This window comes from Pleurodeles waltl, chromosome 2_2 (genome assembly GCF_031143425.1).
Source record: "Pleurodeles waltl isolate 20211129_DDA chromosome 2_2, aPleWal1.hap1.20221129, whole genome shotgun sequence".
Taxonomy (NCBI): domain Eukaryota; kingdom Metazoa; phylum Chordata; class Amphibia; order Caudata; family Salamandridae; genus Pleurodeles; species Pleurodeles waltl.
In genome coordinates, this window is record NC_090439.1 from 850,302,382 (window position 1) to 850,327,673 (window position 25,292).

Sequence of the window (25,292 nt, forward strand, 5' to 3'; positions counted from 1 at the left end):
AACATGCAAGTGGGGATTTGCAGAAGCTGTGCATACATACTTGCACAGCAACTGCAAATCCCCACTTGCATGTTTTTCAAGACTTTCCAATCGCTCTGTTTCAATGCAGTACTGATTACTTGCATGTTTTTCAATCCTTTTCAATTTCTCTGATTGAAAGGAGGAACTACGCATGGTAAGAAGTCAACAGGAGTATTGGAAAGGGCATGTAAAGGGGTTATGGAATTGTAAATGTTGGTAAAACAGCAAGGGTGCGTTCAGGTCAGCGTACCAAAGGGGTTTTGCATGCACTCAAGCTTGTAAACTACTTTGTGCTAAAATGCTCCGGTCTCATGCCATACATGGAAGGCATTCCACAAGTACAAATGAAGGGGACCTTGGCCATGGTGACCTCACCAGTAAAGATGCAGGGGATAAATTATGTGCCTTTTGGCAAATAATTTGTCCCCTACATAGAACTAAAACTGGAATGTTGTTGCAGGAGACGATACCCTTAATCAACAGCATCAGAGATGACACAAGGTCTTTATCAGATCAATAAATGGTACATCTCACATGGATATAATAAATAAAAAGCTTCGTTCTTCCTAGTAGGCAACATGTACAGTGAATACCTACAGGCATGAATTAAATAACTGATTTATGGACATCTTGTGGTACAGGATTATCACTTTTAACCGTAAACCAACAAGAGAATAATTCCAGTTTAAATCTCGAATATCTGCCACATTTATAAAGTTGAGCGTTCTTATTTAAAATCCTGTATTTACAAAGCCAGTATAATATTTAAAGCTTCTAAGTCAGACGTGGACAAATTAAAACGGAGGCAGACTCGAGGGTGGACGTATTTATATGAAAGTATGTGTTAAATTTAGCCTATTACGCTCTATTCATATGGAAGGCATTAATTAAAAATAATTTACAATTGAAAGCAACACATTTTAACAAATAGTTTGAACATTATTTGACATGTTGGACTGCATTCTAGCGAACAATGTCTATAACTATTGTCTTAACAACTTGCTTCATAAGAAACACTGAACAGATTGTTAAGGAAACGATTAGAGCAAGACATTACTTTTAATAACACTGGCTCTCCGACTTTACTGGAGGTTCTTAAAGGATTAGGCCAGATTTAAAAATAGGCATTGCCCCTCTTTGTACTCTGATCACACAGTTGAGTCTCTGCAAACGAGGTGCTAAAAAAACCAACAACAAATAAACAGAACTGCACGTATACTTCGGTAACTTTTTTAAGAAAAGGTCATAGGAAAGCGACATTCATATTTGCAAAGCGTGGATCTTTATTTAAGTACGCAGAAGTAGTCAATGATTTATTTACAACAGGGGCAATTACAAAAGTCCTCAATGGAGAAGCGACTTTGAATTTAGAAGCAACAGTAAACAGATCTAGAAGCTGTTGTACTCTGGTAGATCGCGTTGGAGTCGCATGGCCCTCAGCATTTCCACCTTGATCTTTGCTTTTAGCAGCTCTTCCTCCAGCTGCTGCCGTCTTTTTAATCCAACGCGCTTTTCCTGGATGTAAAGCCCCATTTTTCGCTGATTTTTTAGTGTGGTATGATGCTCTTCTCTAAGCATTTGCAAAGCCTGCGGATCACACCCACAAACCTGCCGAAACCGTTCACCAGGTTGGTGCCTAAAAAAATTTGCCCTCATTGGGATCGGAGATGGAGTCAATGAAATTCTCATATCGACAGAGGACGGTGATGGAGAGGGAGACCGCCCTAGTTCACGCATCAAGTCCTGGTCCTCCGTCTCTTGCAGCTCTTCGGCGGCGAGGGACTCCAGGGTGAAGGATGGTGGAGGCTTGACATCCTCCTCCTCCTCCTCCTCTTGTTCGACCGAGATGGCGAAAACTGATGCTTGATGATCCAGGGTATCCTGCTGAGAACTGGTGCCGGCGTCCGAATCCCCCTTCGAGAGTCCACTAAACGTAACAAAGGAATAAGAGATTACTTAGTTAAGTGAAACAATAATCTGCTGCAAATAAAAACCATATATGTGAATGATAATAGGCACACAGATTCACAATGTTTTTTATTCAATTGACCAGACCACATTAGGGACTTAGAACAACAAAGCTATTTGACTCTCAATGAGTAAATATCACTTTCGCTCCCGAATTCTAAATATACATCAACTTTCAGGAATTAAATACAGTACCAACTATAAAATACAAAGACTGCCTTCCTGGGGTATGCCTGAAGTGAGGGTTGATAGCTACAGTCTCAGTATGAAAAAGAGGGACAGAGGCGCTGGAAACCTCAGTGGAGATATATGCAATGTCAAGCCCACACAATAAATGTAATGTCAAGCCCACACAAAAAAAATTAAGAATACACAAAAGGTCCATGATTGAGAGTTTGGTGTTAAAAGTTGAGAAACTGATGTGTTTTGAATAACGGGTGTTGAACTGCTGTTTTAGTATCGATTTGTAATAGACAATCGAAGACTAATGTAAAAGTTATTTTGCAGTGAGCAATATAAAATCACTCACAAAAAGGAAACAAGCACTGGCAAAGCCAATAGTTGTGGGTTTAGTGCAATAGAGCGTGCAGTATAAGCAAATCAAAACAAGATGAATTGAAAAAGGGAAGACTAACTATATTAGGGGATATCTTCCTTAAATACAGTCGTGTTTTTGTCTCTATATCAAATAAAAGTGAAATCGCAAGGGAGCCTTCGTTATAGACCTCCTTTATTTTCTATGACATACTAAGAAAGGAACGTCTACACTGAAGGCTCCTTTGCCCTCAGACCGTCACTTGATATAGAAAGTACAAGCGAGAGAGCCTTTTGTTTCTCTAACAACAAAAAAGGGAAAAATGCCCCACCCCGGTGCGGCTAGCAAGCTGCCAGGAGCTCACAGGCAAAGGAGGGCAGTGAAGGAGGGAGGGAGGGAGGGAGGAAGTAAAAGGCTGGCAGAAAGGGGAACAAGGAGCACACACTGAAAAAAGCGAGGCGGGTAAGGGATACAGCAAATGCAAAGAACAATACTTATAAAGTACGCCCCATTGCAGCTCAGGGCAAGCACTTTAGTGGAGGTCGACATATACATTCTAATATTCGACTGTATCATGTGAGAAAGAAATACTTTTCAGAGTCAAGATGGTATTGACCAAGTCCGAAGCCAATGGTTGAACCTGGCAGATCAAAACGATTCAATGATTTGAGAGCAAGTCTACTCTAAGCCTACTCTAAGTAGGCAAAAAGCCTTTTTGACAGATATGCTGTCAACCTAGAATTAATACTATATGAACTTCTAGTCGAGTGACTAAAGCAAAATATGCTTGATGAGAAACTGCACACATCTCAAAAACAAAACATCAGAAGAAATCATGTCATGCTTACAGACACCATCAAGCCACATTCGAGAGATGGATTAAATACTATGCACAAATCCTGAAAGACTAGAGCAGTAAGGGATGGACCACTGAATCCCACTTTAGGATACTGGATGAAGTGTTTTCATAGTGAGGGAGTAAGATTTTTCAATTCCTCTTCCAAGCTCGCTCACCCTTCCTAAACTTTAAATTTGATAGCTCAGACCACACAAGAGTAAAGTCATACAAAACGAGCTTACTCAAGTAACAATTCATCCTTTTACAACAGACAAAATGAATACACTTGATTCATACACAAACAACAAGAAAAGAATACATTCTTATGTCCCTATTTAACAATTACTGCGTCATGTAAACCAAGGTTAGCCCAGTGTTACATTTTCAAAGCAGCACTACAAAGAACACTAAGTTATCTGTCTCAAACCGAAATGTTAGTCTAAAATATACTGAATTCATCCGTTTACAAGATGAAGGCCCTCACCCACTTAAAGATGGCATGCTTCATTATAGATATCCTCTAACCAACACAATGTTAGGATTGCTCACTATACCATAGACAGCCAGCGAGTTGGCAGCACATCCACTGCGGTCAACTTCAATGCAGCCCCACTCATGCACCTGGAGCAATATGGGTCTGTTACCTGGACATCAGCTTTGTTTTACGAGTAAAAAGGCACGTAAATAAATTCAGCCTATATGATTATGTACATATGCCTCTTCCCAGGTATTCCTGGAAGTGTTCAACTATGTTATAAACTGTCCTGTTATCTGAATCCCTGGAGATCGCCGAGTCTACCACAGCAAACATGTTGGGTGCCTTTAATAATACAGGGTCTCCATTCAGTTCCTTCATTTTAAAACTTAACCCAATGGATCTTGTCTTTTTTCGAAACCCAAAACGGGACAAACACTTAGTGCTATACATCCCGTCAACATCTAAGTTCTACAGTGCACTTTGTGCACGCTGGGGATGTCATTACGCACCATACCAGGAAGGGCCGAATACTGCTAAAAATGCTGGTCACTGTCTTCCATGCTGTCTCCGCTGCTTCATGGACAGCACAAATGACCAGACACGGAAACCACAAACATGGGACCTTTCAGCCCACAGATAACCTGCATTAAGTCACTGCGATACATTTGGCTCCTTGTCCGGGACTAACATCACTAATACTGAAAACCTACTAGCACTGCCACACAAACGATCGCCCTAACTGTTGGATACGTGCCACTTGCCATTTTTTTCCCCATGAACTATCCCTTCCCTCCCATGGGGCAGCTCATGTGCACGGTCTTAAATGCCCACGGTTGCATCAATACCAGCAACCAATATTTCCGCTATAGAGGTATGATGGTATTGTTACGGTTACCACGCCAAAACCACACTAGCAGGGGCTGTACTTTATCACCTTCACCTTTGTACTGTCTTTGTGATTTGATTACTTTGTAATCATACAAGTTTCCTTTCCCATAGTAGAATCTCACAGTTCCATAATAATCACAGAATCTTTCATTCCATTGCTGATGTTCTGTTCTTTATGCTTGTGGTGTTACAGGTGGCTCATGCCTTGTCCAATTGATGAGTTGTGGCTTTATTCCAACTCAACATGGGTAAGAACTCTGCTTCCAAATATGAGATACTGTGGTTGTGTCCACTGATCACCAGCACTGTGGGATTTACTTTTTTGCTTTGTCGATGTTAAAAGGTCGGATCCAGCCAGTTGACAGACCTGATTCTCCACTTTACTCACCAGCTCACTTTTATAATTTTGTGAGTTTCAGAAATCAATGAGTCACTGGTTTGATATCCTTTTTATCTACACACACTTCCAATCACTGAGTTATAGCAACGGAGTTGGGGTTGGTCCTCAAGAATGCCTAAGCACCTCATGTCTAAGAGTACAATCAAGGCAGAAATATGGTGACCTCCCTTGTTTGGTTGAAGTAATCCTGCGTTTTTAGTTTTGCTCCTACACACTGGGACAACTATAAAATAAAGGGAAGACCAGGGGGTAGTTGTTGCAGTTTTACTCCATTCCTTTTCCCCTCTGCAGCTTCTGTTTAATTAGACACCCACATCACTTCTCATATAGGATCCTCTTCAAACCATTGTACATCTCAAGAACTCATACTCCACGAGAGCCTTAGCCCACACTGGCACCCCAAAACAGTGTTGGTGTAAGATGAAGCATACAAACACAAATGATGGATGGAATGCGGAACCAATCAAACATTCACCCCCCAGTCACAGATCTGGGTTTAATCCATCAATTCTTTTGCTCACCATGCCACCCCAGTTTGGACCTAGCCATATGCAAATCAGTCTTGATCCTGTTCCCCATGGGAACAGTCCAGCCCGATTTGGCGAGCCAGGTCCTCTTTGGACCAGAATCAAGCATTCTTGGACCGGTTTCAGGGTAACACCCTTCATCAGCCAGGCTAGCTTGAATCCAGTGGCACAGTGAGCCCGGGACCCACCCCTCAGCATACCCGGTGCACTTATGGCGACAAAAGGAAACAAACACAAATGATGGACAGAATGCGGAACCAATCAAACATTCACCCCTAGTCACAGATCTGGGTTTAATCCATCAATTCTTCTGCTCACACCATGCCACCCCAGTTTGGACATAGCCATATGCAAATCAGTCTTGACCCTGTTCCCCATGGGAACAGTCCAGCCCGAACTGCCAGGCCAGGTCCTCCCTGGACCGGAAACAAGCATCCTGGGACCGGTTTCAGGGTATCACCCTTCATCAGCCAGGCTAGCTTGAATCCAGTGGCACATTGAGCCCGGGACCCATGTCTGGTCTGCTGACATTGCGCGTTCTCGGCAGAAGCAGACAGATAGAACTAGGGCACTCCCCACAGCTTAAAGAGACCATACGCCACGTCCGGATGGAGACGCCATTTGTGATCCGCTAGGCATTTCTGGTGAGTTTTTCTGCTCTGGTGTTCAAAGAGCCCGCCAGATGTTGAACCACCAGGGATATGCCCTGCAGTTCCAGCCACGTCCGGAGGCACAAAGCCTCTTGACCAAGGGTCCACGACCCCACCCTGTCCTGCTTGTTGCAGTACCACATGGCGGTGGTGTGGTCTGTGAACACCTGCACTGTCCCTCCCTTGAAAGAGAGAAGAAATTCTTTCAGTGCCAGCTGGAATGCACAGAGCTCCAACAGGTTGATGTGGAGTCCGAATTCTGCCAGAGACCAGATGCCTCTGATCTCCACCTCTCCCAGATGGCCACCCCATCCCAGGAGTGGCGCATCTGTCACTACTATCAGATCTGGTTTAGGAAGGGAGAGGGATCTTTCTCTGATCCAATCGAGATGGGTTAACCATCACTACAAATCTTGCGTAGTACCCTCCAAGATATAGACCTTGTCAGAGAGATTCCCCTGATGCTGCACCCACTGGAACTTCAGTTCCCACTGCACAGCCCATATATGCCATCTGACATGTGTCATCAGCAGGATGCAGGAGGCCATGAGGCCCAGCTGCCTCAGCCATTCTCACCGATATCCAGGATAGTGGAAACATTGGTATTATAGTCAGATTATACTGGACTCACTGCTCGGGAGGATAAGCCCGAAACTGCACTGTGTCCAGAACAGCCCCGATGAAAGGGAGCATCTAAGAGGGAATCAGGAGTGAATTAGGCACGTTTATAGTGAACCACAGCAAATGCAGGAGATCTGGCATAGACTGAAGGTGGGAGAGGACAGCCTGGGGGCGAACCCACCTTCAACACCCTATCGTCAAGATAGGGGAAGACTGAAACCCCAGATCTCCACAGATGAGCTGCAACCACTGCCATCACCTTGGTGAACACCCGAGGGGTGCTCGTAAAGTCAAAGAGAAGCACAGTGATCTGAAACTGCTTGTGGCCTACCATGAACCGCAGATAACATCTGTGGGCAGGCAGGACAGGGCTATGGAAATAAGCGTCCTGCAAGTCCAACACCACTATTTGGTCTCCTGGGTCCAGGGCAGATAGAACCTGAGCTAGAGTGAGCATCTTGAACTTCTTCTTGAGAAAGAGGTTGAGGGATTGAAGGTCTAGGATAGGGTGGAGGCCCTCGTCCTTTCTGGGGACCACAAAGTAGTAGAAATAGCAACCACAACTTACTTCTGGCACTGGAACCCTCTCTACGCCTCCCCTGGCCAAGAGATCCGTAAATTTCTCGAGGAGAAGGCACAAATTATCCTCCGTCATCCGATCATAGGACGGTGGCATGGATGGAGAAATAGTCTCAAAGGAAAAGTAGTTACCTGTTTGGACTATCTGCAAAATCCATGTGTTTGATGCGATGGACTGCCAGAGGAGCAGGTAATTGCAAATTCTGCCTCTAACTGGCCCCTGGTGGGGGAGAGTCAGACTAGTAAGATTTAGAGGCTGCTGCGGGGGTGGAGAGGGAGATGGACTGTCCAGACCGCTAACCAACTGATCCATGAGGTCGATGGATTCCACGCCCAGGTAGAGCTGCTCAGCATGCGCGGCACGGTGTCTGGCCAGGAATTGGTGCATTTGGAGGCCCCTTCTGTAGCAACAAAATTGGCAAACAGCAGACTGGGGGGAACGTGGGGCCGCCGCAAGACCCGAAGACCCTGGCTGTAGCTCGAGAATCCTTGAAGCACTTGAGTGCTATGTCTGCCTTATCTCCAAAGAGACAGGTGCCATCAAAGGGCATGTCCATTAAAGAAGCGTGGACATCCCCTGAAAAGCCAGACGTCCTCAACCAGGTATAGCGCCTTAGGGTCACTATCAACGAAACCGCTCTGCCATGCAGTCCGCAACAAATTGTGAACTTTACTACATCTCTCCCATAGGCAACAGCCTGAGAGAGTACAGCCTGGGACCTGTGGCAGCACTTGTGCAATGTGTCCCACAGCCCATGGGAATAACGGCCCAAAAGGCATGCAGTGTTCACAGACCACAATGCTGGCTGGTGGAAGAAAGCAACTTCTTCCCAAGTGAGTCCAACCTTTTTGATTCCCTATCCCGGTGAGCGGAAAGGCACGTGCCCTGGGGGGTGGAGACTTGGATCACCAAGCTCTCAGGGGTGGGGTGTTGTGTAAAAGAACTTGGGTCGCCTGGAGCCGGGGGTGGGTAATCATCCTGTTCACAGGAGCTCCTGTGCTGGGTTTCGACCAGGTTCCCAGAAGGACGTCCATGAGGACCTCACTAAACAGGAGCAGGGATTCTGAAGTGGAAGCTCCTGATTGTAACACCTTAGTCAGGTGGTTAGTCCTGACAGCCACAGAGGGCAGCTCAAGGTTCAGAACCTCAGCTGTCCTCACCACCATAGATTAAGAAGCTCCCTCCTCCGTAGCCACGGTAGCAGGAGAATGAATGCCAGTATCTGGATAAGTATCCAGTCCACTGGCTTCACCCAAGTCTGATCGCCAGCCTATCAGTTCTTCATACGGCTGATATTCTAAAGGGTCCAGCAACGCTCTCCCATTCATCCCCGTAACCTAGGCCATAGGAAAATGGCTCAGGGTCCAGCTAAGGAGGCAATGATCTTATCGGAGTTGGACGCCCATCCTGCTCCATGTCGGGGATTGCAATGGGGATTGTGGCACCCATGGGTGCAGATAGTGCCAGGAGCGTTGAGGAAGGTTTAGATGGTTCGACCAGCAACGGTCGAAATCAGGAATGGATCCCTGGTTACCCCTTGCGTCGGTGCATAGCTGCAGGCACGGAACCTGAAGTGCTCCCTTCTGACTGTGCACGATCAGGGTGTGGGGCACACCACTCGGGTAGAGCGTCCCAAAAAAAAGAGGCACATGGCCTCATAAAACTCTTAGAGTTGGGCAGAGGTCACTTAGGCTCCCAGAAATTCGAGGAGGAGCGGAGTCGGCTCAGGTTCCTCAGAACTAGGCTTACAGCATCAACGCTCAATCTCCTCAGGCGATAAACGAGAAGTCGAAGAATGCTTTAACATCTTGGATTCTTTTCTTGTGCCTCGACTTACTCGATCGCCCTGAGAACTTCAAGTGGGACGACAACGATGGAGGACTCAGCAACCGATCCCAGGACCTTCCTCAACTGAGATCTTGTCCTGTGAAGAGTAGAGTGCTGGACTGCTATCAGCTTCAGGTACCGCTCCCTCAAAGCCTTCAACTGAATGGCCTAACACTCGAAGCAGGACTGAGTTGTGGTCATGCTCCAAGCACCAAAGACTCATGAGGTGCAGATCCGTCATGAACATCGCCTGATGAAGGATCCGCAGTGCTTGAACTTGGTCTTTCTTGATGTACTAGGAGAAGAACACTCAAAAAACGTCAACAAAAAGTTTAAAAAAAAAAAAAAAAAAAGCCAGTCAGAAACTGACTGAGGGGTAGTTCCCTTTGGATCATCGCTTGCTGGTGCGGAAAGAAAAGAACTGATGTCAGCTCGCCAGGGTAGCACCTACATAGGACCATATATTCAGGGTGGAGGGACGATGATTATTTATCTCTGGCCAGGTTTAATGTCTTGTACATCCACTTTTACAGCAATCCATATATATCGGACACATTATCCTGAAGTCTGCATATGACCATCCCTTTCAGTCAAAACCACTTTGAGAAATTTGAATGTAGAATGTGCAATGCACTAATAACCACCTCCTTGAAACAAAGGCTGTTTCCTCCTCCTGAGGTCTGAGTACTAAAGCACAAACAATGAATACCTTGCCACGAAGCCTCCACATACCAGCTATGAAAGAAGCCGTATCACTGCTGTTCTCCAGGGTTTAAAATGCCCCAAGCCTGAAAAAGGGAGGATGGGGAAATAACAGTTGTGTGGGTTGGGAGTCCTTGGAACTCGGTACGATCTGAAAATTGAACAGCATTTTTAGCCCTTTCCAAGCTCCATTGAAGAGTAATGCTTTTTATTCCAGAATGATATTCATGTACTGAGTGAGTCTCCATATTATCAGGAGCCGGCATCAAAGTGAATATGGTTGGGTCACTTTCCACTCGGTTTTGAATGGCCTGAAAGCGGTCGGAAGGATAATAAAAAAAAAAACCTAAAATACACGAGTGAACAAGCATATTACCAGGAGAAGAGTGCTTAATAACTTTGGTTACTATTCAGAGCAGAACAATGGGTGAACTCGGCTATTGCCAGTATCAGTTCGCTAAGTGAGCCTGCAAATGCATCAAAATGACTGAACATTTTATGCAAACTCCAAATTTATCCAGGTGCAAACCAACATTGCTACCAGATCGGTCAGCATCCTTCCTACTACATTCGCTCCATTACTACCACTCTTCTGAATTCATATCGTTTCCCTCAACCTTACAATCTATCACCATATTCATTAGAAGAAAAGAAAAATCACGCCAGACTCTACTGCCAAACTGTAATTTCTTTGAATCGGTCTAGAGTGACACGAAAAATGCATTCCGCCCGAGTAATCTTTTCTGGCTTAATAAAAACCCGCCACATCACAACAATCCTCACAAAACTCAACTGTAACCCTAGCCGGCTTTTTAACGTAACACTTTATCAAACTTACACTTACCATAATGAGAAGTCTTCCTTTGGAAGTCCTGAGAACAGCAGTTTATGCTCTAGCTATCTTCAGGCTGGACTTTTGCCATGCCGTTCTATCAGGTGTTGCTCAATTGTCACTAGCTCTGCTCAAGGTTTTGTTACATCTTTAAGCCAGACGTTTCACTGCAGCAAAAAATTAAAAAAACTAACCACATCACTCTTACAGTCCGCAATCTACATTAGTAGCTACTGGTGTCAGAATCACATTCAAAGTCCGATTCCTGGCAAGTAAAGCCATTTACCAAGATGAAAGCCCAGGCATGGCTAAGTTACTTAACATTTAGGTGGACAAGGAGCACTTACAAGCCAAAATTCCCTATAAACAGTATCTCACAGGTTCATAATCTTCCCACATCAGAACTGGTCTTGCAATGGTGCTGCAAATCCCTTCCTGTGAGCTGCAGAAATCCACATATTTGGGTCAAATATAAGAAACAGTTAAAACTAAACTTTTCTGCTTCTTCCTTAAACAATGCTCGCCACAATTAAACCAATACAATCTGATTTAATTCTGAACAGTTTTTCATGCCTATTTTGTATGCTGTTCTTTGCAAAGTAACTGAATACTCGTCAGTCTCCAGCATCCATTAAATAAACAAATACATTTACTTTCCTTAACCAACACACTCTGGATGGGAACACCAAAGTGGTAAAATGGAATCCCAACTGCGGATGACAGAGGGCAGTTTCAAGCCTCACAAGATTAAGAGGCTAGGAGCATGAAATGATGAGGAAGAATGTATTGGCTTAGGCACTATAAGAGTTCCAAGAATACCTTTCAATAATGAGGACGCACCAACTTTTCTCACCAGCAGAGGTCTTTGGGTAGACACCTATATTCACCACAGACAAGAAAGGCATTCAAACCTGGGAAGAGGCTATAGAAGGTGTACAGGTTTCCTACCAAAATTGAAAGTAAAGCGCTCTCTTTCAGGACTCAGTGAGCAGTTCAGTTTATTTAAGAGCATAAGAAAAAGAAATGGTTACTTATCGGTAGGAGTAGTTTTTCAGCTTGAAGAATTTTCTGTATTACCAAGCTGTGCATTATTCTGACATTTCGTGGTTGGTTCTAGAATTCTTCTTTGTAGTCTTTTCCTTTTTTTCCTTTTTTTTTTTTGGCCATGGTGCCGTCGAGGACCTTCTGGTGACATGTCATCCCCAACTGAGGATAGACATATGCTCCAGAAGCCTTCTTGCATGCTCGCCATCTTCAGATTGTCTATCTACTGTTTAAGTCCCTCCTATTTGTTCTCTTAAAAGGCACCTCATTCCTGAAGCGGGGGTGGCGGGGTCCACAAATGTGATATAAAAAAAATTAAGTAACCAATTGGTTTTGCAGTGATGAATTCTTTTCTGAATTTACAGGTTGTGCTTTGATTTTACAGCAGTACTCTTCCCTTTTTAGAGGGGCTAGTTGAAATCAATTTGCTTTAATAACATCTGTCCAATCTGTGCCTCTCTACTGGCCTGAATATCCACACAATAGTGTTTGGTGAAAGTATGCATGGATGTCCTTTACGTTGCCCTACATATGTTAATTGAAACGTTCGCCAAAAAGGCAAGTATGCCCCTTTATCTCTTGTGGAGTGAGCCGTTTCTTCTCTGCTGACGCGCCTGCTTTTTTAAAAGCCTCTCTTGATTGTTTTTACTATCCATCTTGTCATGCTTCCCATGAGCACAGGTAAACTTTTGTTTACTGGTGCAAATGAAATTTAAAAAACGGAGTTCCTTTCCTCATGAATGCCCTACACATATCTAATGTACGCAAAGCCCTTTCTGAATATGTCTTTGGTTGCTGAAAAAACTCAAGCACCTGGATGGACTGGTTAACATGGAAATGTGCTCCACTTTAGAAACACTCCTAATACCTGCTTTTTCAGTTCCCATTCATGTGAGATGCTTTCTTGCCTACTTAGAATGTCTGCCTCCACATTTAATAATCCTGACAAGTGCACTGCCAAAAGGGCTATTTGCCTTTGAATAGCCAATTTCTAGATGGCATGGGACAGACTGAAAAGTACATAAGAATGTGTCCCATCCCCGCTTGCTGAGGCAGAAGATATTAGTTGTGTAGTCTGCCTGGGGCACTTCTTCGGCTGGAAGAGTTCCTCCATCTTGCTTCCAGATCCGACAGCAGAAAATAGAATCTAAAAATGGAGACCACGCAAAGGGGCTTCCAAGGGGTACGTGTAACGTCAGTGAGAGAAGGACATGTCACGAAACAGCCCTTGAAGCAACCCACGAAAATTATATATATTATAAAATTATATATATATATATATATATATATATATATATATATATATATATATGCTACAAAGGAGAATTCCAGACAAACACTAAAACACACCATGTTAATCCAGAAAGGATTCACAGTGCAAAACCAAAGATGGAGGAACTAGGAAACTAGATGTGTCTGAATGTCTCTCTGGGGGTGGAGCAGAAGCTGGTTCACCAATACAAGAGGCTATTCCAGAACACAATTGGGACAACTAAACAAAATACATATCAAACCGTATTCCTCTCACCCATCAACCAGTGTCATGTCACTCAGTGGTCTCCCTATTCATAAAGGAGGTTAGCTAATAGTAGAAAAATGTGTCCCTTGTCCTTTATACTTACACGTTAACGAGCTGCTGTTCTTCCAGCAAGCACACGATTTTATAGCAAGCACTAGAATTCATACTATCAAAGTTTTTAAGTAGAAAACTTTGCTCCACCACACTACGCCTAGAGAGATACTAGAGTGTCTAGCCTTCATCCCCACACCCCATCTATTGGATGGAACCTGCACCCTCAGAGTGCATGAATAAATCCTCAGACTGCAGAGTGTAATTTTGTGCTTGAGAGCTTTTCCAGCACAAAGTGATGACAATAACGGGGCTTCAAGTGTTCACATGGCACCCAGACTGTTCTAATGGGAAGGAAGAAGACACTTTAGCTCGGTAAAGAACACCTACAGCTTCTCAGGCAAAGGTCAAAGCAAGTATGAGTTAAAAGGTAGGACTGACAAGACTGAGAAAGACCCAATGCCCCACCTCTGGCATGGAGAGCCACCTGAAAGCTGCCGTGCCAGGAGCACGGGCATTAGGGGTTTAGTGCTCTCTGCAGCTGAAAGTCAATATCTACAAATGCATCTGTAAATGCCAGGACACATACAGATCAGAAGAGTGGCCCACCTCTTACTGGTGTCAACCACCAATTACCAGTACAATTTACCATGACACCATAAGAAGACTGCAGGATCTGACCCTGGGAAGACCAAAATGTTTGGCTCCTTAGGGGATGAACTTCCAAGGAGCATAGCATCTCTGGAAGCTCCGCCCCAACCGAAAGAAAAACTAAAAAACTGCCAGATTGAAAAGCTAGAGTTTTGCCCCCCAAAACCTAGAGCAAAAGTCCTCTAAGGGGAGTAATACAATGAATGAATGAAATGATAGCCACGATGGACACCTCAAGTGGACACAGGGTAGTGATTGTGAGTATCTAGAGCATACATCCCAAGCCAACCAATAGCGTGTGCTTCAGCTAGAAAATGCCCTAAAGGGAAGATTAGCATTTCTAGGGGGTATCTCAGCTGTAACAAGAGAATTGTGGTAATATGCCTGGGAGGCCCTCGGGCACACCTGGAGACAACACTCAACAAGCAAGAAACCTGACTCAACTGTAAACAGCCATCCAGTGAAGCTAGACAGACTGTAGATATTGTAGGCTCTAGCTGCAGTTGCTTCTAAACTGTAATGCAAGCCATTTGCATTACATCAAAGACAAGTGGTCAACAGAAGATCAAATCTCTGATCACTGAAGTCTGCCCATATGCCTACGCCTAAACCAAGTGAACAAGCCTGAATTTCAGCACAAAATTAGGTGATGCAGTATTATAGCTGGTGCAAGGGGACCTGTAGACTCAGTTAACTATTCAGTACCTCCAAGTAAGGCTCCCACTGGACCAAGAAAAAAAATGGACCACACAAACACAAAGAGGGGAATAAGTAAGGAGGAGGAAGTGAAGTCCAGTAATAAAGCACCACTGTGTTATTAGGGGAATTAAAACCAAAAGACGTTGTCCATCTGGGGGATTCTGGATAAGAACAGGAGGGAGGTTGAAGCAAGACTAGGATCCAGCAGATAAGTGTGGGTTAGTTCCAAATGCCTCACTTCATGCATTGACCCTAAAGCTCATACCCCATTAACTAAAAAAAATGTAAGGGCAGAGCCACTCAAAGTACCTTGGATCCCAATGCACACTTCAGCAAATTAAAACTCACAGGAGATGGAGATGCAGAGACCTAAACACATTGTCTATACCCCCACACCACAAGTGTACAATAACAAGGCTGACCTACAGCTCACAAAAGGTTACATCTTTATACTGATAATAAAAATTGTCAATTTCAAAAAGTCAAGCCTAACAGTTTAAGAAACAACTGAATAAACTAAGCAAGAAAATATTAAGTTAAAATTCAAAGTAGATTTTAAGCGTTTAGATGCATACTGTGAAGCAGTATGTACTCCACCCTCAAAGTATTTAATCAACATACTCACAACAGAGCACTGGATCAAGACACAAACTGATGGCCATTTGGGATCCCAAAGAAAGGATATAAAGCTCATAAAAAGATTAACTTTGCTGAAAGAACTACAACAGCAACAAAAGAAGAAACTAAGCCTCAGTGTATCATAAACTGTCCTTATACAATACAAATTTCATAAGGCAGCGGGGACAACAACATGACTGTTTGACACTTGACCAATGGCAAGGCATGAAACAAGCTCCTTGTACTCAAAACCTGAATAGTAATAAGAAATTCTCAGGCCCACTTGAAGCATCTGAAACTAAGACCTCAACCCACTGTCCACAGCATGTACAAAATTGGTGGCAGTCTCAAAACCTGTAAGATCCAGCTACTGCTGTTAACAGGCAGCAATGCACCGCATCCAGATGTATTCCTGAACGTAGAGTAAAAGGGCATTGTCAGGCAGAATCAGGACTAGACAAATACTGATGCACCTTCCAGACTTGTGCTTGCTAGTTATCATGACAGTACAAGGGGCCTAAAAGCTCGCTGTCAAGGTGGTGGTCACCAGAATCAGATGGTTCTAAAAAGGGGCAAACGAATTGACAGAATTGAGGGGACACTACACGTGCTGTAGTGAGGATCACAGACTAGAGCATGGGGAAAGCTGTGAAATCTGAAGAAAGCGGAGGCCCTGAACCTCCATGCTATGAGGGAGGACAAGTCAGCGTAGGAGCAGTCTCAGCCCAACCTACACCTTTTCTCAAACCAGGAGAACATATTTCTGGCAGATTATGAGGCATGCAAGAGCAAATGAGTTGCAACAGTAGCGAACTGGCTGAAAACTGGTAACAAAGCTGGGGGATGGACATGATATAGTTTTCTTGATCTAACAAGCATTGGCAAAGCCAGTAGGTCTTCCCTATATAAGAGCTATTGGCTTTGGCCATATGTTTTGCCATGCTGTACTACAGTGTTGCTGCTGTTCAGCATGGCTAAAAGTTAGTGGTATGAAGTATCAGAGTGAAGTGGGGGAGTAGTGTGTCAGAGTGCATTTGTTTGAATGCTGTAGCGTGGAGTAGGAGGAGTAAAGTTGTAGAGTGTTGTAGAGTTTAGTGGCAGAGTGCCGTATAGTTGAGTGGGGTGGAATAGGGTCGAGTGAGTTGAAGTGGACTGAGGCAGTGAGGTCGACTGAACTGGAGCAGAATGGATGAGCTGGATTGGGACAGAGTGGGGTGGAATGGAGTGGATTGAAATGGGTGAGGTGATTGGGGTGGATTTGAGTGGGGGATATTAGATTGGATTGGGGAGGGGTAGATTGGATTGGGGTGGAGTAGATTGCACAGGAGTGGGGTGCATTACACTGGACTAGGGAGGATTGCATTGGAGTGGGGTGGATTGGAGTGGGTTGAGGTGAATGGAATTGGGGTAGACTGAATGGATCGGAGTGGGGTGAACTGGGGTGGGGCGCAGTGGATTGGACTGGGATTGAGTGGGTGGACTGGAGTTGGGTGGATTGAAATGTGGTGGGGAGGACTGGGGCGTGGTGGGTGGCAGTGGGATGGATTAGATTGGGGTGGAGTGGATTGAGGTGGATTACATAGAGGTCGGGTGGATGGATTTGAATGGGGTGGACTGAACTGGGATGCAGTGGAGTAGATTGGGCTTGGGTGGATTGGACTGAGGTGGGGTGGATGGACTGGACTGTGGTGGGGTGGAATTGATCAAACTGGGGTGTGGTGGGCAGGGGAGGTGGGCTGGGCTGGAGGGGGTAGATTGGATTGGGGTAGAGTGGACTAGGGTGGAATAATGTGGGCTGAGGTGGAATTGATTGGGGTGGGTTAGATTGGATTGGAGTGGGTTAGAGTGGGGTGGGGTGGAATTGATAAAATTGGGGTGTGGTGGACAGGGGAAGTGGGCTGGGCTGGAGGAGGCGGATTGGATTGGGGTAGAGTGGTCTAGGGTGAATTAGAGTGGACTGGAATGGGGTGGACTAGAATGGAGTGAGGTGAATTGGGTAGCAGTGGATTTGACTGGAGTGAGGTGGATAGGACTGGATTGGAGTGGGGTGGATTGGACTGGGATATGGTGGGTTGGACTGGATTGGGGTGGGGTGAATGGGATTGGGGTGGACTGAATGGGATTGGGGTGGACTGAATGGATCGGGTGGACTGAATGGATCGGAGTGGGATGATCTGGGGTGGGGATGGACTGAACTGGAATGGGGTGGGGTGGATTGGACTGGGATTGAGTGGGTGGACTGGAGTTGGGTGGATTGAAATGTGGTGGGAGGACTGGCCTGTGGTGGGCAGCCGTGTGATGGATGGATTAGGGTGGAGTGGGTTGGGGTGGATTACATGGAGGTGGGGTGGATGGATTTGAATGGGGTGGACTGAACTGGGATGCAGTGGGGTAGATTGGAGTGGGGTGGGGTGGATGGACTGGAGTGTGGTGGTGGTCTAGGGTGGGGTGGAATTGATAGAATTGGGGTGTGGTGGACAGGGGAGGTGGGCTGGAGGGGTGGATTGGATTGGGGTAGAGTGGACTGGGGTGGACTAATGTGTGCTGGATTGGACTGTGGTGGACTGGATTGGAGTGAGGTGAATTGGGTTGCAGTGGATTTGATTGGAGTGGGGGTGGATAGGACTGGAGTGGGGGTGGATAGGACTGGAGTGGGGGTGGATTGGATTGGAGTATGGTGGGTTGGACTGGAGTGGGGTGGGATGGATTGGAGTGGACTGGAGTGGAATGGATTAGGGTGGGTGGACTGGATTGGGGTGAGGTATATTGAACTGGAGTGGTGTAGACTGGATTGAGGTGGATTGGGGAGGGGTGGGGTGGATTGGACTGGGGAGGGTGGGATGGGGTGGATTGGACTGGGGAGGGTGGGATGGGGTGGATTGGACTGGGGAGGGTTGGGTGGACTGGATTGTAGTGGGGTGGATTGGAGTGGGGTGGATTGGGGTGAGGTAGATTGTTTTGGATTGTAGTTGGTTGGTTGGGATTGTAGGGGGCAGGTTGGAGTAGGGCAGACTGTCTGGATTAAAGTGGGGCAGATTGGAGTGAGGCAGACTGAAGTGGGGCAGAAGGAAATGTGTTGGAGTAGGGCAGGTTGTTTTGGTTTGAAGTGGGGCAAATAAAAGTGGGGTACATTGATTTGGATTGGAGTGGGCCAGATTGAAGTGGGACAGATTGTTCTGGCTGGTACTGGGGCAGATTATTTTGGTTTGGAGTAGGGCGGATCGGATTAGAGTAGGGCGGATCGGATTAGAGTAGGGCGGATCGGATTAGAGTAGGGCGGATCGGATTAGAGTAGGGCGGATCGGATTAGAGTAGGGCGGATCGGATTAGAGTGGAGTGGGCCAGGCTGGAGGGGGGCGGATTGGACTGGGAAAGACTGTTTTGGACTGGAGTGGGGCAGACTGGAGTGTGCTGGGTTTTGAGTGGGGCAGATTGCTCTGGACTGAAGTGGGGCAGATTGGAGTGGGTCGGATTTGAGTGGGACAGATGGTTTTGGATTGAAGTGGGGCCGATGGGAGTAGGACAGACTGGAGTGGGACAGATTGTTTTGGACTGGAATGCAGCAGATCGCAGTGAGGCAGATTGTTCTGGATTGGGGCAAATTAGAGTAGGGCAGAATGATTTGGACTTGAGTGGCACAGATTGTTTTGGATTGGAGCGGGGCAAATTGCTTCGGATTGGAGAGAGGCAGATTGTTTTGGAGTGGTGCAGATTGTTTTTGATAAGAATGGGGAGAACTGGAGTGGGGCAGATTAGACTGGGATGGATTGGGAGGACTGGAGTGGGGTGGGTTGGATTGGGGTGAGTGGTTTGAATTAGAGTGAGGTACATTGGTGTGGGAAAGAGTGGGCTGGATTGTAGTGGGGGCAGATTGGAGTGGGACAGATTGTTTTAGAATAAATTAGGCCTGATTGGAGTGAGGTGCACTGGAGTTTGGCAGATTGGTTTGGATTGGAGTGGGGCAGATTGTTTTGGATTGCAGTGGGGCAGTATGTTTTGTTTGTCCTGCTGCCCATGTTTTTCCCCGTCACAAGCCTTCCGTTAGCAGGTCACTAGAAGTTAAAAAGAATAAAACAGTACCCAGATCACGAATGGAGCAGCGGACGGGCACTAATTGAGTTGAATCAATCAGTGCTTGGCCCCTGCTCCACACAGAGGAACAGAAATGATGCCAGGCCTGCCTTGAAGAATTACAAGGGTGTAAAGAAAAGTCCCACACAAACCAACAAATGGTGAGCAACAGGTGGGCTCCAAGCCCTTTACTGTACACAAGAGTGTCTCACAAGCGAAATGCATGTGCTAGCACAGGCTCAACAAAAAAAAACACTATCGTGAGCAGACCCACAGGGCCCTGGAACAGGAGGATGTGCCACAGCTGTAACAGAACAGACAGAGAAGTAATCTACAAAGCTAAGTAAGGAAGTGGGGAGTGTGGACTCTAAGAAACATGGAGGAACATGTGGGGTCCCTCCTGAAGAGCCTATACTTTTTAGAGAGAACATCACATGCGGCAAGACACTAAATACCCTATGCTTGGTGGAGGTGGGTGACTATACACCCAGCTGAGTCTGCGGCCTGACTACCGACTGAATCATAGCCAGTAACCTGAATTATTTCTGGAGTAACCTGAAGGCTGATCTCTACACTTTACAGTCATGACTGGGGAAAGGTTGGAAAGAATTCAATAATATAAAACAATTTTCAGCAGAGCTAACGTGTTGCACAACAGGGTAGCTCTTCCTACATCCCTAACCAATAGGGAAAGCAGTTTATCAGACCCCTTGTAAAGTGTTTTCGAATGAGGTGTGTCCACTTTTTTGATATTCCAATGAGACTAGGATTAATCAGACTACAATGAAAGGGTTCACAGGAAGGTAGTAGTCTTTGAAGGAATAAACAGAAAGTTTATACAAAAAAAGTTATGTTGCAGACAGCTGGTTGGCCTCATACGAGACTTAAAATGAGACATTTGAATCTCAAATGGAAAGTTTGGTAAACACTGCACAGAAGCAAAGAGTAGCTTGAAGGGAGCGTGGTAGACTATTTATCAAAAGGACGCACTAAATGTAATAAAAAAGCAAGAAAATTAAATGTTGTACTGCCTCAGCCTATACCAGAAACTGAGAACAGTGCAGAGGGTATTGGAAAACAGCAAGTGTGTAGCAAATCAAGGATTCTAAGATTAGTCACAGTTTGGAGAGGAAGAGAAGTCTGAAATGGAGGATTCTTTTAACACACACACACAAACCACCTTCCCTTGGGATTCCCCTCTGAACTCCCTTCCCCATTTCACTGTTATCGGTAGGAAGATTAACACAGAGATACCACATCCCTGAAGAGCGATGGAGTGAAGACGGTCATTAAGTCCCTACTCACGTTCAATTTAGGTTCCTTTTTTGGCAAGTCATTTTTCTTTTTCTGTTTATTTGCTCCCAGCTTAGTCTGTACCCAGGGGTAACTTGGTTCACAGTGCCACTTAAAGATACATCAGCAAACGTTGCACACATTGAAGGAAAGTTGGCAGAATAATAAGGGAGGACCAGCCCCCAAGTGAGAAAATCTATTTCAATCTTGCAACCTACATAATCTTATTCGATCTACCAGAGGTATTCTGAGTCACTGTGTGCAGCAGGTCCCTTTACATGTTCCTTGTTTGAGTACTGAATTATGCTCATGGGTTTGAATTCTACATCATTCCTGCTCCTTCCTTACTCTGACCATTTTCCTCTACACCTTCTGCTAACCCTGCAGCCACTTCCTAGCCGTAGACACACTACTCCACCTTGAGATCATCATCCCTCCGGGCAACCTTCGATAGTTCCACCTACCAACCAGATATCTGCCATTTTCATACCCACCTTCAACGTACAACCCCAAAACTAGCTCCTAATGCATCTGCCATACACACCCTCAGGATCACTCATAAAATGAACTCTCATCACTCCCAGGATCCAAACAGATACTGTAACTATGTTATCTTTCTGATCTCATTCACCACAACCCATTTCACATACATGTGTTTTATCTAGTTATTGCTAAACGTTTATGAGCGAACTGATTCAGCTACTGTGCAGCTTTTTTTTTTAACAGCAAAGTGTACCAATATACAAAACCAATACGTTAAGAACTGCTGTCTTTAACACAAGCCATCTTTACGTTAGTGTCTGATATACACAAAAACCACTAGCCAGTAGTTGATTGGCCAAGATGAGAGACACTAATCTCTATAAAACAACACGAAAAAGACCCCAGCTCAGAAAGCAACTTCAGGATTGCCATTTAAGCCTTTGTACATCATATCTGGACAGTCACAACACCTTGATCGCATCCAGTCACCCAGACTTCACGCAGGCTGCTTCTTAAGGACAATCTATGCACCGTGCACACCTCATCAAGGGTATCAAGAAATAAGACATCACACCAACGATGGTGATACTCCACTAACTCCACTTGCAAATCTGCATCATTTTTAAAACCATCTGCATCATCTACAAAGCCATTACAACCAGCTCCCTTGCCTGGCTGACTGACAAGCTCGCCATTTCTGGTGGCTCCCTGCACATCCAGCGCCAGAGCACCATCAGACTGGAACTAATGCGAAAAAAAAGACAAAAAGAAACAAAAGTACATGGCGACAGGTCTTCTCCGGGTATGCACCCATGATTTAGAAACACGTCCCTATAGCCATCAGGGCTACCCCGCCCTTTCTCAAATTTCGGAAGGAGGTGAAGAGACTTCTTGAAAGAATACTACATCATGATGCAGCAACAACCAACTTTTACTCTCAGAAACCAGCTGCCACTCTCCCCAAAATCCGTGTTTTATTCTTTGACGCTATATAGTGCTCTGCATCCTTTTGGCGAAGTTCGTTCTATATAAATACATATACAGATATACATACAAAGAGCACTTCAATAGAAAATGTCTACAATTCAAGTTCAACAGCAGCAACATGTTTAAAAAAAAAAAAAAAAAAAAGTGTTTGAAAGCACATGTAGGAAAAAGATCACCCAGGTAGCAAATTGCAGCAGCCAAGCAAAACCAAGAGTGCTGGTACTGGAGAAGTGGCATAAAGTGGACAGATAACAAGAGCAATAAACACATGGACTCTAATTGAGTGATGTAAGCAAAACAAAAAAGTAGATCCCTAAATCTAAATAGTGGAAGGATACAAGGCATCTAATCAAAAGGATGGTAAAGACGCTATTCTCCAGGGGAATGACACAAGAAGGCCAAGAAAAAACATTTAATATGAAGCATGCAAATGAGACTGACAAATAAGTTAACCAATGACAAACAATGTCCTTATGTAAAGCCCACAGTAAGTTTTATTACTGCACACAACATGGTTCAACAGCGAACATCTGTCTAAAAGCAAGACACCAAATGGTTGCCTTAATATGGCATTCTCTTCAGAAATAGATTAACTTTGCAAAATAATTTCCTAATTACCTGCTAGTCGGCATTTAAATTACCAAAACTAAACCATTAACACTCTATTCAGTATTAGTCTGTCGGTAGTATTAAAAACTAAAAAAAATGATAACAAAACCCCAGGTGACTTCTGGCAGGGAGTCTATTCTATTTATTTAAATTAAATGCATCAAATATGTAGCAAATGTAGCCATTCGAAAATGTTTGTTCAGGATCTAACGAAAGATTATTACATGTGTGTACATCGACTGATAATGAGAGGCACTGTAAAATATGTCTGTGCCAACAAACGCGGTGAATTACACGCGGTAATGTGCTGAAATCGTGGACTTAATTTACAAGGTGATTTTCTTTGTGTCTGAGACTTGGCTCACATCACACAAAGAAAGCATTTGGAAATGAAATCTCCATTGTTGTCAGATTCTGCCGAGGAGTGGCCTGAGACAGGAAGAACGGGTTTCAAGGTCAGGTGTTAGGGTGCCTTCGCTTGATGGCAGGGTAGATTCCTCTCGTTTAAAGGGCAGGGAAAGGAGACAAATGTAGTTTCTTACGCCCATCAGGACACCAAGTGAGTATACCATTCATAGGCAATAAACTATGGTGGTACATGTCTGTGGACACCGTGCAAAAAAGACAGAAAAACGCCGTGTTCGAGGTTAACAATTAGACAATCATTAACTAAGTGCCCGGTTCAGGCTAAAGTGCAAGCCGTAATTATAAACTCGATATTCTCCTTGAAGGCAGAGCGGGGGCAGGGCATTAGATATCCACGGCAGTCTGTTTAAAGTCCAGCAAAATCGCAGTCCGCTTCATAAACCGAGACCATTTTGCACACTGGGAGCTGTTGAGAGTTAACAACATGGACGCCGAATGAAAGGCACTCATCTGTTGTGGTTCCTGTTCGTATAACCTGCCTCTTGTACACAGAACAAGGCACGGAGGGGAAGCAGGAAAACGCGAGGAGGGGCGAGGTTGTGAGGAGGGGCAGGCAAAGAGAGAGGAGGGGTAGAGAAAAAGAAGGGAGGTGGGGGCAAAGGGTGAGGATGCAATTTCCTGTTGAATCCCAGAATGGCCTTCACCTTCTAGAGTATGTGAACCGTGAGCCTGCAGGGGTTAGTCTCAAGATAAGGCTGCAGTGATCACCCCTCACTGGGCTTCCCTTCTCAATAGGCCATGTATGAAGAAAAAATAAAAAATAAATCTATATATCTATATATCTATATATAGTTATGGTATGTGCTCTATTGAGAAACACCTTATTTGCTACCAAACAGAAAGAACAAACAAGAGGGAAGGGCCTTCGCCTCCAAATGTCAAGAGTGAAAGAAGAGTCTCTTACCTTGGCTTGAGGTCACTGAGGAAGCACACGTTGGTGATCTGCGGGATCATCTCCACGAGGATCTTGGTGGGGTCAGAGACACTGGTTTCATAATCCAGCTGGGTTTTCTGGTACTGGAGCAGTTCCTGCTTGGCATACTCCTTGAGGCGCTTGTAGAGAGTGCGCAGGCCTTGCGCAGTGCGCGCAGGGCGATCCGCCGCAATGGCATTATACTTATCTGATACAATTTCCCAGCATTTGTTTTTCTCCACTATCACTGAGTGCTTGTTGGTGTGCTCTTCCAAAACACTGACATATGGCTTCACAAGCTTTAGCAAATCAAGCTTCTCAGAAATGGTAAAATTCGAGGATCGAGCCTTTCCCACCATGTTCAGCTCTGAATTCGGCAGCCAGCTCGACTGAAGCTATCATGCGTCTACAGCTTGCCTCAGCTCTTTCTCAGACGAAAAAATACCAGGCTTAGCTAGGCTTGTCTCGTTTAGGCCCACGCCTACAAGGGAGGGCTTATTAAAATTCCTTTAGCTTAATCTGACGCAGGCTCAGGAAATCTGCTTAAGCCAAGCCTGACCTACATACTAGGGCTGCAGTCTGAAGAACACGGAAAGAAACGAGCAAAACAGACTTCCCTGGGCAGGGAAGAGACAGCTACACAGCGTTTAAAACACACAGGTTGAAGATTAGAACGGTGCAAGTGAAAAATGGTGCAACTCAGGAAGGGCAGGGTGTCTTTTTTGTGCAGTGATACCGAACAGGGAGGACAAACTACACACATCACTAAATGACTCTTTCAATGTGCGAAAACGCAACAATAATAATGTGGTTTAAACCCCCGTTAAACTGAAAGGTCAGTGCTGCGGGAAAAAACAAACAGCTAAGCTGGAGAGAGGCGAGCAGGGCGTGCGTAGAGAGCTCCCTCGCCGAGCCCCATATCGCTGTTGCCGAGCTGCAGCTCTCTTACACATTTGCATAATGCTAGTCCTGCTGTCAATCAGCAGCCTGCATATCCTCTAGCTAGTTAGGTTACACCCAGGCTCAGGCTTCAGAGCAAAGCTAAGCTTCTCCTGCATTTT

General features: G+C 45.1%; 2 protein-coding genes across 4 annotated transcripts in view; both read right to left on the reverse strand.

The window, feature by feature from the left end:
* Positions 1–25,292, reverse strand: part of RAD54B (RAD54 homolog B) — a 429,314-nt gene that overhangs the window by 241,878 nt on the left and 162,144 nt on the right. The gene's annotated exons all lie outside the window — the stretch shown is intronic.
* On the reverse strand, positions 833–25,280 carry FSBP (fibrinogen silencer binding protein). The gene is made up of 2 exons (XM_069220482.1): positions 24,223–25,280; positions 833–1,948 (listed from the first exon to the last, which is right to left on the reverse strand). Exons 1-2 carry the CDS (start codon positions 24,588–24,590, stop codon positions 1,411–1,413), a joined length of 906 nt encoding a protein of 301 aa, XP_069076583.1. The 5' UTR covers positions 24,591–25,280; the 3' UTR covers positions 833–1,410.